This window comes from Eumetopias jubatus, unplaced genomic scaffold, assembly GCF_037043125.1.
Source record: "Eumetopias jubatus isolate StellerSeaLion01/CBP00866 unplaced genomic scaffold, mEumJub1_p1.0 scaffold_2, whole genome shotgun sequence".
In the NCBI taxonomy this organism is placed as follows: Eukaryota; Metazoa; Chordata; class Mammalia; order Carnivora; family Otariidae; genus Eumetopias; species Eumetopias jubatus.
In genome coordinates this window covers 119,093,621-119,110,298 of record NW_028274808.1, presented here as the reverse complement: position 1 = coordinate 119,110,298, position 16,678 = coordinate 119,093,621, and the positions used below count along the sequence as shown (strand labels likewise).

Below are 16,678 nucleotides of genomic sequence, written 5' to 3'. Positions count from 1 at the left end.
TTCAAGAATTGCTACTAAGGAAAATGAGGTATCACATTCTAGTTTCCTGGAGACTTCCACAGTCTGTTCTTTTTCATGCTTGTGTTCAGTAAATATTATGTGCTATTTTTTTTTACAGTGTTTCAACAAAAGACAGCTGGAAGACAATCTGATGGTGACAGGTTCCATGGTCCTAAGAGACAAGGTAGTAACATGAACTTCAGTTTATTCGATAATCTCTAAGTAAGATTTAAAGAAGTCTTATGAATATTGGGTAAAGTCTCTGAGGATAGAAGTAAATAATTGTGTGCCTGATTAGTCTTACTCTTTAATTAGTGTCTTGCCCAAATATAATTTTGTCATTAGATTTATACAAGAAAATTATTTCAATTAATAAAAGCAAGAAACAACCTTGTGAGAATGTTTGTGGTGATGTTGATGATGTTGTTACCAGGGCTTTAGGAAGGTCAAGTAATACAACTTCTCTAACCTGTATGGAGACCATGCTTTCATAGACCATTAGAGAGAAGCCTCTGGAGTGTAAGTTGGGTGGATTGGGGACGGGGGAACAGATGGTTGATTTCTCAAAGAAGGGGACCAGCATGGGATTTCTGTACTCTGCATTGAACTCCAATCAAAGATTGGACCCTTGTCTCACTATTCTTTTGCTCTCCACCCTTAATCTAGCAGTTTTTGGAACACTTACTTGTCATGCAGAAAAAAGCTGAAAACTGTAGCTACAGAGACAACAAACACAGTAGCAAAAATTTCCTCTCTCTCTACGGATTTCCCTGACAGGCATGGTTCCAAATGGAAAGAGAAACTCTTCCAGGTTATTTATTATGATGTTCCCCCTGATAATAAGCTCTTGGTTAAAGTTCAAAAATGAAAAATATAAAAGGTGACAGATGTAGGGGGCTGGCCCTGATAATCAATAATCCGAATGCGCCTTGGAAATAACTTCAGTCCAAGAGAGCATTGCCTTGAAATTGCTACCAGTAAATTATTGAGAGAGACATTAAAATAAAACCAAGAGGTTATCTCCCAGTAGCCACTGAACACCCCCTACCCCTGGCCAGTGTCCCTTTGTGCCATCGTAGAGATGGCTGGGCACTGACTGCACTCACTTCTCACTCCACCTCAGTGGACCTGCTCGTAAGACGTCATGGATTGTCCTCCAAGCAAAGGTATGTCCTTAACAAGTGATCTTCATCCATCCCTTCAAATGGTACTTAGATCGTTCTTCCAATTAAGTACATGATGCTTGAGTGCAGCACATGATGAAGCTGAATTTCTGGCCCTGAACACATAGATATACTGCTTACAAATTTACATGTAAAAAAAAGAAAAGAAAAGAAACCTCTATTTGACAGCTTTCCATTTCTAGTGATTTCATAATTTGAAGGAAAAGATTTATCTTCTTGAGGTTATTATCCTTCCACTGTACCTTTACCTCAAGAAACAAGTGCAGACCTCCATATGAGATCATTCTACAATTAGAATCAAACAGTTCCTGAGGAATTAGCAAAGTAGAGATTATTCCTATCAGGACTCCCCCACATACCCCACAGAGTTTTGGAAAGAACAAAGAGAGAGGATGCTTTGAGCTCTTTAGGAGAAAATTTCCCTGAAGCATTTTTAAATAAATTACTCAATTATCATGTTTTAATTAAATTCTGTTAGAATTGAGGAGGAAATGTGAAGAAAGCCATCAGAGATGAAGGAAGGTGACAAATAGCAAGAGGAATGAAGAGGTCCTTGGAATTCTCGCTCTTACCAGTTGTCCTCTGGCTACCCCCAGAGAGCAACATAAGGGAAGATTGCTAGTGTCTATTAGAGACAAATTATTCTTCACCTTATGTACAGGAAAATAGTCCCTTCTGTACCCAGAAAAAAAAAAGGGAGGGGAGAATAGTGAAAGGAAATAAGAACCTAATTATAAAATATTTTATTGGATTAATATCTGTCCATACCTTGGTACCTAATTTGTTTCATTAAGATCAACAATCAGTATATTTTTAAAACTCTTTTAGGGCTAGGATATGAAAATTTTACTCAAATTTTGTATGAATTTTTTCTCTCTGAATATTTAAATCCAACTTATTGATGATGTTTTGGATTAGTCACCTTAGAGCAGTTTCCCTAGATTCTTTTAACCCTGGATATCAGTAATTCTGTAGAAAAGAAAAGAATATTGTTCTATTTGCAAGGAGAAGAGGAACATTAAACCTTGTGAAATGTTGGAAAACCTTCCTGATTACTGCAGTCTGCAGGGAAATCAGAATCTAATGTGAGAACAGAAGGGATAATTAAGAATAATTGGGAAGATTTTAAAATTATACAATTTTACTTTTTTCTTTACTCTCTCCAATCATTTTTCTCTAAACCTTTTCAGATATTTATGACTATCCAGCCCATGGGACATACTAGGCGATCAAAACTGCTTATTCCTGAATTAATGATTACTCTTTAACTATCCTGGGATTTCATGGTATAGTAGGAAAAACAGTACCTGCTTCACCAATGATAATCTCTTTATTTGAACAACAAAAAAGGCCCCTTTACGAAATGTTTGTCAGAATCAAGATTTCCTAAAGGGACTAGACAGGTTCTCTAAGGAAGGTTAAAGAAATTATTTAATTCTTTCACTATATGCTGGAAGGAAAAGGGATTACAAGAGCCAACTATTTTCCCGCTGAAATTATAAGTGTTTCGGATGCCCTACATTCAAGACTGCCAAGGGATTGCCAGGAAGTTACATTATTGCTAAGTCAAGGAATTTTCCTGAGGAACAGAAAAAATTAATTGGCACCATTTCCATGGAAACTTAACAGCTTTCTTCATCTCAGTTTTCACATCCTGAAAAAATATAGGGAAAATGGTGAGGACTTTGGATCCTCCAGATAAAAGTTTCCATCAAAATACAGTTTTAAAATCAGTTTTCCTGAGTTGGTTTTGAAATTAGAAAATGCCAGAGTGATATCTCAGAGTGTGCTGCTAGCACAGCTCTCTAACCTTCCCCAAACCTGAGCTTCCCAGGGTGCTCAAGGGTTTGTTCATCAACACTGCAAGCCAGAGAACTGAATTTTGTCAGTGGGTTTGGAGTTGATCAGAGTTTTGAAGTCTGAGTCATGTTAATGATGCTGGTAGAGGACTGATTTATAACCCCTAATTTTAATCTATTAAGTCTATACTAGAGGAAGATTCCTTCCCAGTGACTAGCATGCTTGGATTCATGAGACCCCTGACAAATAATAAAATTTCTATGAAATATTATTAGTAATTAGAAGACTACTAGGTGAACATGATCAAGTCAGAGGGGGCTGGAAGAATGTAAGGGAGGCTTCTTCAAAGACATGGAAATATCTGGTTAATTTTCCCTGCCTTACAAGATCATGTAATAGTCTCAGGTCAGGATTTCTCACATCTCCCATACCTGTTACACCTCTTTTCCCCCTTTCTTGTATCTTTTTCTTGGACTATGCCAAGGAGCCTTTTCTATCCTCACTGGAATCATCCACTTATTATTAACGTAGTCTTACCTCAAATACGGTACATGGAAACTGATGAGGTTTAGCGTTCCTAGCATTTGGAACTGCCTCCCTGTGATTATGGATCACATCCACAAATCTCCTCAGTCACACAGTTAAATAAGGAATCTCATCAAGGATGTGCTGTTGCTGTCACTCTTGGAAGGCAAACCATTTCCTTGGGGGATGGGGTTAGGTTGGAGGTAGGGTGAGCACATCCACGTTAGCCAGCTGCCTATATCCATGACTCCCAACCCTAGATGAGCATAAGAATTATTTGTGGAGCTTCTAAAATTTGGTTGCCTAAATCTCACCTTATACATGGCTAAAAATGGAACATGTGAGAATAGTAATGAGCAATAATCTCAAAACCACCATGCAAAGGACAAAATATAACCAAAAGAAACTTTTCTGAAGGCCATATTGTGGCCAAATTTGGCCACTAACTCTGTTATATTTCAAAAGTAGTCTGCACAATATAATTTTAATTTTTGCCATGTTTAAACCATGCTTAACTCCATGTTTCACATAAAAATTCAGATCGCCAACCACTCCCCATTGTATTATTATATCATTTGCTACAAATGACTTCTGCTGTTATCATTTGTTATCATGCTTTCCATGTTGTTTTCTTATATTCGAGACACATTCCTCTAAATTCATAATTCCATAAAAAGTGGAAAAATAAACGATATATCAAGAGATTCAGGTCAATAAAAACATGAAGGAAAACATTTATTTTTGATAATGGAAACTATTCACATGTGTTTAATACATAGGCACTAAATCTTCTCTACTCAGTAACTACCTGCCTTGCCCCAGGTGTAGTCTCTGCCCACTGATTCTTCAATACAGACTGAAAAGTCACTGTTGGCTGGTCTTTTCAGGGGGTGTGAATGCTCATGGGAAAGATACAGTCAGGGAACATATCTTGTTTGTGTTCTCCAAATGCTCAGTGCTGCAGTAGTCTGATAAATGTTAAATAATGAAATTTTCTGCAAGTTGGAGGCCCAGAGAAACATAGATGTAGATGGTATTGCCCTTACGTGGGAGAAAAGAGAATGCTGGCCTCTGAGGTATTTTCATCAGGCTGTTTTTGCTAGCAGTGGATATATTAAAAAGAAAAGAGGGAGAATTATCGTGGTCATTTGGACTCCATAAAAGAAAAATGGCCTCAGTTCTCTTTTTCAGTGTAACTTACATTTCCATTTTCACAAAAGGTTTTTGTTAAAGTCACACTTGAGAAAACTTGCATAATAACTGAGTCCTTGTCCGAAATGGTGATGTGTCAAAAGCCCACAGTAGAAAGTGAGGAGGAGGGATTCAATGTTACAGTTTGCATCCCGAGACCCCCAAATAAAGCTCTGCGATGGAGGGATAGCATATTAAGGAGAACTCTGTTAGTAATTGATGCAAGGAGTTAGTTGCTTACAGACCAATCAGTACATAGTGCCAAAGAATCATGTTTCACCTGTGTGTGACAAGGCTGCACTAACCAAACCTGCTAGACCCTGGGGTCCTCAGTTGTGCTTTTGCAACCATCAAAATCCCCTGCAACCTAGAGTAGAGAACAAAATTTGAACACAAGGAATAGAAGCAAAGGATAAATAGACACTAAATCCCTTGGTGAACATGATTCTATAGATATGTTCTCTTTCAAGAAGGATTGAGGAAGAGAACAAATAAATAATATGAGGACTTCAAAAACCACTCCAGAGAAAAAAGAGAATTTAATCATAAAGGCTCAGGATAATTATACTTCTATAAATGATTTGTTTAATGAGTAAGATTGTCAAACACCAAGCAAGCAAAATACAGATAATGGGAAAATACATACACACATAACAATAAGAACATTTCAACTAACAGTTCGTAATTTTTTAAATCTTAGACTTTTAAAAACATTTTACCTGTTTATAAAATATTTTAAGGCAGTAAAGAAGTATGGATTATTTTGAATTTTCATTTATTAAATTTAAGCTAAACAATTCAACTTTCAGGTTCAGTATCTGACACCTGTCAATATACAAAAGCCAAAAAAGAAAATTTCAGAACACTGTGAACTTAAAAACAAATTGAAAATATAGGGAAGAGGGGTGCCTGGGTGGCTCTGTTGTTGAGCATCTGCCTTTGGCTCAGGTCATGATCCCAAGGTCCTGGGATCAAGCCCCTCATTGGGCTCCCCGCTTGGCAAGGAGCCTGCTTCTCCTTCTTCCTCGGTCTGCTGCTCCCCCTACTTGTGCTTTCTCTCTCTCTGTCAAATAAATAAATAAAATCTAAAAAAAGAAAGAAAAAAAAAAAACAGGGAAGTAACAGCAACAGAAAGTCTGTAGTCAAGGTCAAGCTAAGATGAAAGCAAACTACATGAAAGACATTTTAGGTGAGAAGTCAGGATGATATGAAACATATGACATGAAGAAAAGGGATCTAGTGACAAGAGGAAGTATGGTAAAAATACAATAAAGTTAGAAGCTAAAATTTCAGTAGCAAATTAAAACCCACATTGGTCACAATGAAAAGGACTAATGGTAGATAAACATATCAGTTCTTAGAGTTGAGAACATAATCGGAGAAGGGTTTGTTCTCAATACAGGGAAAGACTAAAAACAATCAGATGATATGGAGAAGAGAGATCCAACTCACATATAATAGGTTTGGTACTTTTTTTTTAATAGAATACAAAATACAATCAATGACATAGCTAAACAAAGCTTTGGAGAATTAGGGAAGTGAGGAACTATATGGGCTCACTGTGACCCAGAAAACAATAAGGAAATATATCCACCTTTAAGAACACCCTAGCAAATCTTTTTAATTATAAAGATGAAGAAACAATCCTAAAGTATTGAGAAGATATTTTAAGTTAGATTTTTCTATTTTAAAAAAATCAGAATCAGTTTTAAAAATTAGAGAATCTGTGTAACAAAAGTTTGAGATAATGGACTAAGTGGTGTATTAAGAAAAGATTGCAACTTGAAAAGTTTATATTTAGTCTGGTATTTCACTCATGTAAGAAGAAAACAGATATAGGGGCACCTGGGTGGCTCAGTTGGTTAAGCGTCTGCCTTCGGCTCAGATCATGATCTCAGGGTCCTGGGATTAAGCCCCGCATCGGGCTCCCTGCTCAGCGGGGAGTCTGCTTCTCCCTTTCCCTCTGCTCCTCCGCACAACTCATGCTCTCTTTCTCTCTCTTCTATCAAATAAATAAATAAAATCTTAAAAAGAAGAAGAAGAAGGGGCGCTTGGGTGGCTCACTCATTAAGCGTCTGCTTTCGGCTCAGATCATGATCCCAGGGTCTGGGGTCGAGCCCCACATCGGGCTCCCTGCTCGGCGGGAAGCCTGCTTCTCCCTCTCCCACTCCCCCTGCTTGTGTTTCCTCTCTCACTGTGTCTCCCTCTGTCAAATAAGTAAAATCTTAAAAAAAAAAAAAAGAAAGAAGAAGAGAGATACAATTTTTGGATATCTAAGGTTTTAGAAAAGATGGAATTTCTGTGTATATCATGAAAGTATTACCCAAAAGATATTCTAAGTAAATGAGAGACTAAGCAAAATAAAAAGTTCAAAGAGAACTTACGGTATTAAAGAATTTGTGGTGAATAATGAATTCAATAAAACATGGAATTGCATTTAAGTAATTACTGTAAATTTATTTATAAAATGTGAATGTTAAATATTGGTGATAAAAAGTAGGTAATGCAGCAAATCATAGTTTTATTGCAATAATCTGAGTCTGGTGCTCAGATAATATAAAATTGTCTAGGAACTAGGAGAAAATGCAAAACCATAATCATTCCCTTTCATTCATGATTTAGTAATCAAAAAATATATATAAGGTAAACAGTATCTCTGAAATGTGAACGTAAAATATTGGTGATAAAAAAATAGGTAATGTAGCAAATCATAATTTTATCGCAATAATCTGGGTCTGACTCAAGTTTAGTCAAGGGAGGAACTCTGGTGATATGCAGCCCTAAGTTCAAGAGATGGGGATACTTTGTTGGGAACTTCCAAATAATTCAACACTCCAAGTATTTTGTAATTCACTCATGTGACCCAGAGTTAATTTACCTGCTAGTTCCTTAGCTGTGGACCAAAAAAATAACTTCAGATGTAAATCTTGGTCACTGGGTTTTTAAGTTCTATTACTGACAAGTTTTTTTCAATTACAAAATAATTTGGTAAGATGGTACGGTATGATATGGCATTGGTACAGTGTATATAGCATGGCTTGGAATGGTTTGTATTCCATGGGGAAAGGCTCTTGGCAAAGTGGGAGAAAGTTTCTTACTCTAAAAACGATACAGGGGCGCCTCGGTGGCTCAGTCAGTTAAGCGTCTGCCTTCAGGTCAGGTCAGGATCCCAGCGTTCTAGGATTGAGCCCCGCATCGGGCTCCCTGCTCAGGGGCTCAGCGGGGAATCTGCTTCTCCCTCTCCGTCTCCCTCTCCTCTCCTTCTGCCCTTCCCCACCCCCCCGCTCATGTTCCCCCTCTTTCTCTCTCCTAAATAAATAAATAAAATCTTAAAAAAAATTTTAAATACAGTATTATCACAGAAAGCTGAAATTAGAAAAAAGTAATCTCTGATATTATCACAATAGAACAACTTGTATCATCTCAAGATAGTTTCCCTCCATGCTTTATTTTATGAACAACATTTTTACTGTATATACAAATTTGTATTATGCTTCTGTACTTATTATATAATAAGTACTTTCTATGTTGCCACATGGTCTTTCTATTCACATGATCTTTTTAATTATTATTATTTTAATGACTACTTAATATTTATTAAGTAAATATTTCATATTTTAAATTCTTTGTTGTTGGGCAATCAAGTTGTTTCCTTTCAAATTTTCAGTAAAAAATGTTCTTCTAGCCAGTCATTCAGTAATAGAAATAATTTTAATGAAAAGCTCAGTTACTTTCTTACCTAATCTAAAGATTCATACACTCACCACAGCAGTGTTACTTGATGTTTTTATTTGATCAAATAGAAAATCTTGTAAAGAGAAACTGATCCAAAAGGAACTAAAACTCTAGAAACTATAGTTTGTCTTGAAGCTTTTACATTAAGAGACCAAGAGTCTGCAATACGTACAGTTAGCAATCTGACAAATGTTTTTCAACAACAATTATGTTAAACTCATACTAAATTTCATGAAAATAAACTAATAATAAATATAAATTTGGGGAGGAAAGAAACAAAAAACTTTCCATCCCCCTTAAAACAGTAATCTAAACGAATTAAAGCAATTCTGCACACCCTACTAAAAATTAGAGGTTGCACTTTTTGGTTTGACTAGTCTACCCTCAGGAGAAAAGATGGCAAAGTGCCTAAATCATTTTGTTTTGCAACTTGTCATGGCTAATAGTAATTTATCAAGACAGTTTGCTTTAATCTTTTTAGTGGGGGGGGATGGGTGAGTAAAAGCGGAAGTATGTAAACTTAGTAAACAGCTCACTTCCAGAACTTGCTCTATTTAGAACTCCTGCTGCTCCTAAATTTTGTTCTTTTGTTCTCTCTGCACAACCACGCAAGACTGAACTCTGCCCCCCCAAAAAAGTCATCTTACTTATATTTTGGTAGCGAGAATTTGAAAGACGAAGAGGTAATTGAAATGAATATTGTTAAGATGATTCAGTATTTTTTTGAATTCAGCTAACCCTGCACATAGAGCAAAACAAGCTGGTAGGGTTTTCCAGGAAGACTTTCCTTGAGATGACTTCAACAAAACCAGAAAATCCAGCTGCCATAAGTTACTTGAGATAAAAATGCATTCACAAAAAAAAAAAAAAAAAAAAAAAATGCATTCACACTTAGTCAAAGGGAAGACACAAGTAAGGGGCTAGTGGAGTATCTTAGCTATTAAGCTATTAATATTAATATTAATATTAAGCTATTTATAATAGCTTAATTAATATTAAGCTATTAAATGATGGCGCTAAACTTCCATGCTCTGGCAGGAATGGCACATAGAATTCTTTTGCAAACTGCATCTCCCAGATTGGAGGCGCCCATAAAAAGCAAATGGTATAAGAATTAAGATCGCAATTGTTATTTGTGCTTTTGGCTGCTGAACCAGTGAGCCCTCTGGCTGACTTGTGCTTCTCCAATTCTCCTGGGATTTCATGCTCTGTCATCCCTGAAGAAAAAGATTTAGAGTGTAGAATCTGTTGACATCTTGTTAGTTCTGGGGGAATAGGACTTCTGAAGAGAAAAGACAAGCTGAGAAAACCCCCATAGGAATCAGAATGATTGGCCATGGAGCAATTTTACGTGTATGTGAATCTTTTCAGAAAGGAACCCTCTCTGTGTCCCCGTTCCAGGATTACCTGTTAGAATCCTTCTCAAAACCAAGAAAGCCGGTAAAGGTCATTCCAAGACAGCCCCAAGGCTCAAGTCCCCTTGAAATACTTAAAACCTGCTATGAAGTACTTGAAATGTCTCTTTTCTAGACTAACCAATCCAAATACTATCAATGAATCCTTATCATTGTAAAATGTGAGGGGCGCCTGGGTGGCTCAGTCAGTGAAGCATCCGGCTCTTGATGTCAGCTCAGGTCATGATCTCGGGGTTGTGAGATCAATCCCTATGTTGGGCTCCCATCTCGGTAGGGAGTCTGCTTGAGATTCTCTCTCTCCTCTCCCTCTGCCCCTCCCCCTACTCATGCACATGCCCTTTCTCCCTCTAAAATAAATAAATAAATCTTTAAAAAATTTTTGAATGCCCTCCATTTCCTAAGTCCTTGTCTATCTGGTGTAGTGACAGTCTAGTTGATCTATATCTTTGTTGAAGATGGGCTCCCAGTAATGAGCAATGATTCAGGGACAGCAAACCAGGACACAGCTGAACAGGATTACCTATCCTTTCGTTCGAGACTCTGTGGACATATTTAGATTTGATACTGCATGAGGCATACACTGCTGAGGAGTTACCCAATCCCTCCTGAGACAATACGATACATAGGTTGGACTTGTTAAAGAAGGTACGAACTCAGATGAGTTCTGTGGCCACGCAGGTAGCAAGTGAGATGCCATCCAGGGACCACAAGGAGTGACAGGGATTGGGGTAGTCTGGAGAGCACAGAGCATCCTTACAGGCATGCAGCCTCTTTTCTGTCTTTAAACACTACATGGGACAAATAAAGCACCGAACTCACCCATGGTCTGTGGTTTGTTACTACTGTACCTTGGGCTAATCTGTGGTGTGGCTTTAGCTGCAGCACATGGGAAACTGGACCATCCAATGTTCTTATTGTGCTGAGCAAAATAAACTCTTTTGGGAAGAGAACAGTGCATTACAAAATGAGCAGCAATTGCTTGTTTTAAATCTTTCAGAAATAACGTTGTCAATGCTCCTAAACCTCTTGTGACACTTGGATGTTGTTAGATCTCCTTTTCCAAAGCTACAGAGGTTATGTTTATTCCACAAATATTTATCATTGATAATGTTACTATTTAATTAGCTTACTGTGTGACAGGCACTATGCTAAGTGTTTTGTGCACATGATTAAAAATAATCCTCACAAAAAGAACATGAAATTGGCACTGCCCACAACTAGTACAATGCAGAAATTTACTACTGTTCTTTCTCTGATTGTCCCTTTTTCTTCCCCCAGTGATGACACACGTTGTTTTTACCCATAACACTAGGTAGCAGGCACAACAATCCTTAGAAAGAAACTCATTAAAAATTTTGTACTGATTTATTCTGTAACTGCTTGTAGACTGGCAGGAACAAGAAACTCAACTGATTTGTTTTTAGAGTGCTTTTTTTTTTTTTTCCAATTGTCATATATTGTCTTCTTGTTAAAACATTTCCCCTCATCTTGTAGACAGAGCTCGGATGGAAAGTCAAGCCTTTTCCACTGTGGACTGTCTTGCTGCTGGGCAGGAAGAACTCATCCTCTTGCAGGAGAAGGTCAAAAATGGGAAACTATCTGTGGATGAAGCCCTAGAGAAATTTAAACATTGGCAGATGGGAAAGACTGAGCTGGAGATGATTCAGCAGGTAATACTGACCCCAATCCCTTCTGGAACATTCACTCACTTGCAGAGCCTCTCTATAAATGTCTTTACGAGAAACACAGGTAACTGTTCTTTTGATTTTAACTAGCCACAAAAAAAGATGTTTTTGAACTACCAATTAAACGTTTCATGTTTACAAACCATTGGTGAACTCAACGCTGGGACTCAGTGTATCAGTGTTAATACCTGATCATCTTATAAGGCTATGTGAATGTTTTGTGAATCTCATTGCTGAAATTAAGGTGAAGCATCTTTACACTAACATGTGCTCAGCATTCTGAAGGGTATATTATGTTGAGCAGGCTTAAAGGGAACAAGAAAATAATTTAAATCATATCAGGCAATAGTCCTCAATGAAATATAGTAAAGTTTTCTCTGCTCTTCCCCTTAACCTTTGGGGGGGGGGGAAAAACTGTATATATCAGTCAAGATTTACAGACAAATGCAGCCAAGAGTATTAACTTCAGATAAGCTTGTCTTCTATTAATATAACATACATCCTAAGAGGGTATTAGAGTAGGTGATTCTGAGATGAGCCTGAAAACAAAATATACCATATATACCCCATGACATTCCTCAGTGAGGGGTATCAAGACCGTATTCTGTTTTATCCTGCAGGCCCTCCTACTCCCAAAATAGTCCAACAGTTTTTTTTCTTCTCATCACAGAAAGCCCCAGTGCCATAGAAACCAGCTCTCAGGAAACTGTTTGATTAAACACATTTAATTAGCTAGTTTAGGCCAAAGTACAAATAATCATTAAAACTTAATACATACCTTTCCCAAGAGATCATTTTTATTGAAAAACAATGCTTAGGAACACATTTTTAAACAACAGAAAAATGAATCCCAGTGATAACATTCCAAATAAACGGGCATAGAGGCAGAAGATAGATCAGGCAAGGGGACTTTCCCAGCACCTCTGAGATCACTCCTTCTCAGAATCCACCTGTCTTGAAGTGCAGCTCTGGCTGTGGGCAGTGGCTGGACCTGAGCCAGGTTTTGCAGTGCCAAGCAAGGGCAGTTGTTTTGCCAAACAAATGGGAAAAAAATGCTGATTGTACAGTTTTGCGACTGATCATCATTCATGATCAGAATGACAACATTGCTTCTCAGTCCGTGCTGATGCCATCACCGTCAAAGTCCCTCTTATCCTGAAGCAGGTAAACCGTGCCGAGGTGTAGGCCTACACAATCACTCTCCTAGCACTGCCAGCAAGTTTTGTTGAAATAAGTCAGTTGCGCCTCACTCTCTTAGATCATAATAAAGTTTACGAATTTAGAGTGATCCAACCGAAATACCTTCTTGGAAATTATTTGACTAATTGTTTTATTAAAGGCTTGGTTGTTTTTATTTTGTTTGTGTATTTATATTTAATACTGTTTTAGAAAGAATTTAAGGTGGCCTCTGACTACTTTGAGATGATCTGACTTGTCCAATATATGGGGAAAATGGGATATTGAATACGGTTACTGTTTATGCAAGACAAAACAAAATTTAACCTGTAAATACAAGGACAAACACTAAGGCTGTTTTCCATTAGAGCCGAAAGTTCAGTGACTGACTGAATACCGTTTGCCGATCAGTCAGTCCTTTTCCTTTTTTATGTCTCCAGCTTTAGTGAGAAACAATTGGCTCTAATGCTGGGGAAATTTAAGGTGTACTACAGTGTTGATTTCCCACACTTACATATGATTACCACCATAGTGTTAGCTAACATCTCCATCATGTCACAAAATGACCATTTCTGTATTGGGGCGACAACATTTAATAGCTTCTCTCTTAGCAACTTCCCAGTGTATAACGTGGTATTGTTTACTGTGATCTCCGTGCTGTACATTGGATCACCAGAACTTATTTATCTTATAACTGGAAGTTTGTACCCTTTGACCAACTTCTCCCCTTCCCCTCCACTCCCCGGTCGCTGGTAACCACCACTCTACTCACTGAGTTCAGCTTTTTTAGATTCCACATATAAATGTTATCATACCATGTTTGTCTTTCTCTCTCTGACTTTTTCACCTAGGATAATGCCCTCAAGGTCCATTCATGTTGTCACAGATCGCAGGATTTCCTTCTTCCTTAATCCATTCATCCGTTGACAGGCACTTAGCTTGTTTCCATATCTTGACTCTTGTGGATAATCCTGCAGTGAACATGAGGGTACAGATATCGCTTCAAAATCCTATTCTCATTTTCTTCAGATATATACTCAGGAATGGGATTACTGGATCATAGGGGAGTTCTATTTTTAATTTTTTAAAAAACCTACATCCTACTTTTTCCACAGTGGCCGCACCAATTTACATTCCCACCAACAGTGCACAAGGATTCCCTTCTCTCCACATCCTGTAGACACTTGTTATCTCTTCTTGGTGATAACCATTTTAACAGGTGTGAGGTGATAATATCTCAATGTAGCTTTGATTTGCATTTCCCTATTGATTAGTGATATTGTGCACCTTTTCATATACCTGTTGGCCATTCGTATGTCTTTTTTTTTTTTTTTTTTGAAAAATGTCTATTTACTTCCTCTGCCCATTTTTTTCCTCTGATCATTTTTTAACTAGATTATTTGGATTTTGCTACTGCATTGTTTGAATTCTTAATATATTTTGGATATTTACCCCTTACCAGATAGATGATTTGCAAATGCCTTCTCCCATTCTGTAGGTTGCCTTTTCATTTTTTGATCATTTCTTTTGCTGTGCGGAAGCTTTTTAGGTTGATGTAGTCCTACTTGTTTATTTTTGCTTTTGTTGCTTGTGCTTTGGGGTGTCATATCCAAAAAACTATTACCAAGGCCAATGTCAAGGAGCTTTTTTCCCCTGTGTTTTCTTAGTCCTTAACATGAGGGCCTGGACAACACCCTGAATAACAGAAAAAGGAATGTTCTCCCCATTTTCCCAACATATATACACACTCATTCCTATACACTCTTCAATATTACTCTTGTAGTTTGCAAAAATATTCATTTATACCCTGAGGATAAATCTATCGGGGGTAACTGTGATGTTATATTATTAGTGACAGAGGTATTATCCTAAGAAAATAAGAGGGAAAATGGCACAAACAGAGAGTTGGTAATAAAGAGTTTCTAGAAGATTGAAGACCCATGTAGAACCCCTGGCTTTGAAGGTGAGATGGTTGAGAAGGTAGAAACCTTGCCTTTCACCCTCCTCACTGTTGCTCATAACCAGTAGGTGTCTTTCTTATAGAAGAATGTTTACTCCACTCCCAGAAGAGGATGCTTACACTAATGAAAACAACTCTCTTTTTAGGAAACATGGTTTCTGGGTTCCAAGGGAAACCCTTAGGAAAAAGTGTTATTCTTAGATTCTCTTCTCAAAGGAGATTTTTTAGTGTTAGACTGTTTTACATTTTGGTTAAAATAGTAATAGATGTTCAATGTAGAATGTTTTGTGGAAAGCAAAGAAAGATCACAAATGAGCTAAGAAGGGGAATCCAGTTATGTATCATTTGCTTCCAAGTCCCTGGTTCTTAGAAGGAATTCATAGGAAAGATTGTACCCACAGAAGCTGGAGATGGGCTCAGGCAGTAGCAAATCCGCCCTGTGTCACATTTTTGATTTTGGACACCAGATGGCCAAGATAGCCCCCTCAGGTGTTAGACTGGGAAAACAGCAACCACAAGAATTGGGCTTTGGGTCGCCATGCTGACTCTATCACTTACAACTGTATATTTTGGGAAAATTATGTAACCTCTCTGAATCTCAGTTTCTATATATGTAAAATGAGATGATGACATACATACTTCATGAGTTTGCAAGAATTAAATAAGATAACACATTTAAAATATCAGGGATGGTTTATTAGGACACTGTAAGTACCAAATTAGTGCTACCTAGTCGTGGTGGTCCTGGTGACAGTACTTGATGTTTTCATCTTGATCCATGACAAATTTGTAAATCTTCACTTGTATTTTCTGGTCATTTCCTCATTAAGGAAAAACTACGCCAACTACGAGATTGCATTATTGGGAAAAGGCCAGAAGAAGAAAATGTGTCTGGTAAGTAAGATTTGTCTGTTATTCCTTTATCAGTCTGATAAAGGAGAAAATGCAAGGACTATGGAATTAGGTTTGAATTCAAATCTGTGCTCCATCACTTCCCAGCTGCATGAATGGACAGCATCTAATCCCTGGTACTCAGGTTCTTTGTCTACAAAACAGGGGTAATTATAGATCTATCTGGATGTGGTTGTGTATAAGTTAATAACTAAAACATTTTTCACCTTCTTTAACCCATAATGAACCTTCAATAAATGCTAGTTTCTTTCCTTTGGTTTCTATGAAATTTGCAAATAAGATAATTCCCCTCTAGTTTTTTTTTTATATGTATAAGCCATTATACAGAGTACTGAATTATTAAGGAGTCATACTTTTTTAATAAGGTTGAATATTCTCAATATAGTCAGTTCTCACAATTGTCCACATGTGGATCATTTTATTTTTTTTAAATATTTTATTTATTCATGAGAGACAGGGAGAGAGAGAGGGAGAGAGAGAGAGAGAGAGAGAGAGAGAAGCAGAGGGAGAAGCAGGCTCCCAAGGAGCAGGGAGCCCGATGCGGGACTTGATCCCAGGACCCTGGGATCATGACCTGAGCCGAAGGCAGACCCTTAACCATCTGAGCCACCCAGGTGCCCCACATGTGGATCATTTTAAATTGTAAATCTCAGGTTGCTTTCCCCTGTAGCTAGCATGCTTCTTGGCAATGCAGATGCCCTTTGCTAATAATTAACAGTTGCTCTCGGGGGGGGGGGGGGGGGGGGGGGGCGCGACACTCATTTTCATATTAATACAAACCAAACATTATTAAGATGGTAAATCTTCTCCAAAGATAAACAGCACATTCCAAAATTGAAAATAAATTCTGTTGTCGTAATTGGACGACTCTTTCCCCAAGTCCTTACCCCTGCACAGATAATTAAAAACTGACAAAAACTAGAAAACCTTGAAATTTCCATCTCTTCCATTTTCAGTAAGATTGCATAGATTTTAGCTAGTACCTTCATGTTGAAATTTACCCTGAAAAAGTTTATTTTCATATTATTAAATTGGTATCTGCTTTTCCATAGAAAGTTCTTTAAGCTCTTTTAGAAATGTTTTCTAAAAACAGAA

At 37.6% G+C, this 16,678-nt stretch overlaps 1 protein-coding gene across 4 annotated transcripts in view; it reads left to right on the top strand.

Annotated features, from left to right (window-relative positions):
• The window catches only part of BANK1 (B cell scaffold protein with ankyrin repeats 1), a 304,887-nt gene that overhangs the window by 281,001 nt on the left and 7,208 nt on the right, over nt 1-16,678 (top strand). For all 4 annotated transcript variants that reach the window (XM_088021093.1, XM_088021090.1, XM_088021091.1 and 1 more), the window contains 3 exons: nt 119-184; nt 11,345-11,520; nt 15,502-15,565. In XM_088021093.1, the coding sequence (XP_087877219.1) occupies nt 119-184; nt 11,345-11,520; nt 15,502-15,565 (306 nt within the window). The remainder of the gene's footprint in view (nt 1-118; nt 185-11,344; nt 11,521-15,501; nt 15,566-16,678) is intronic.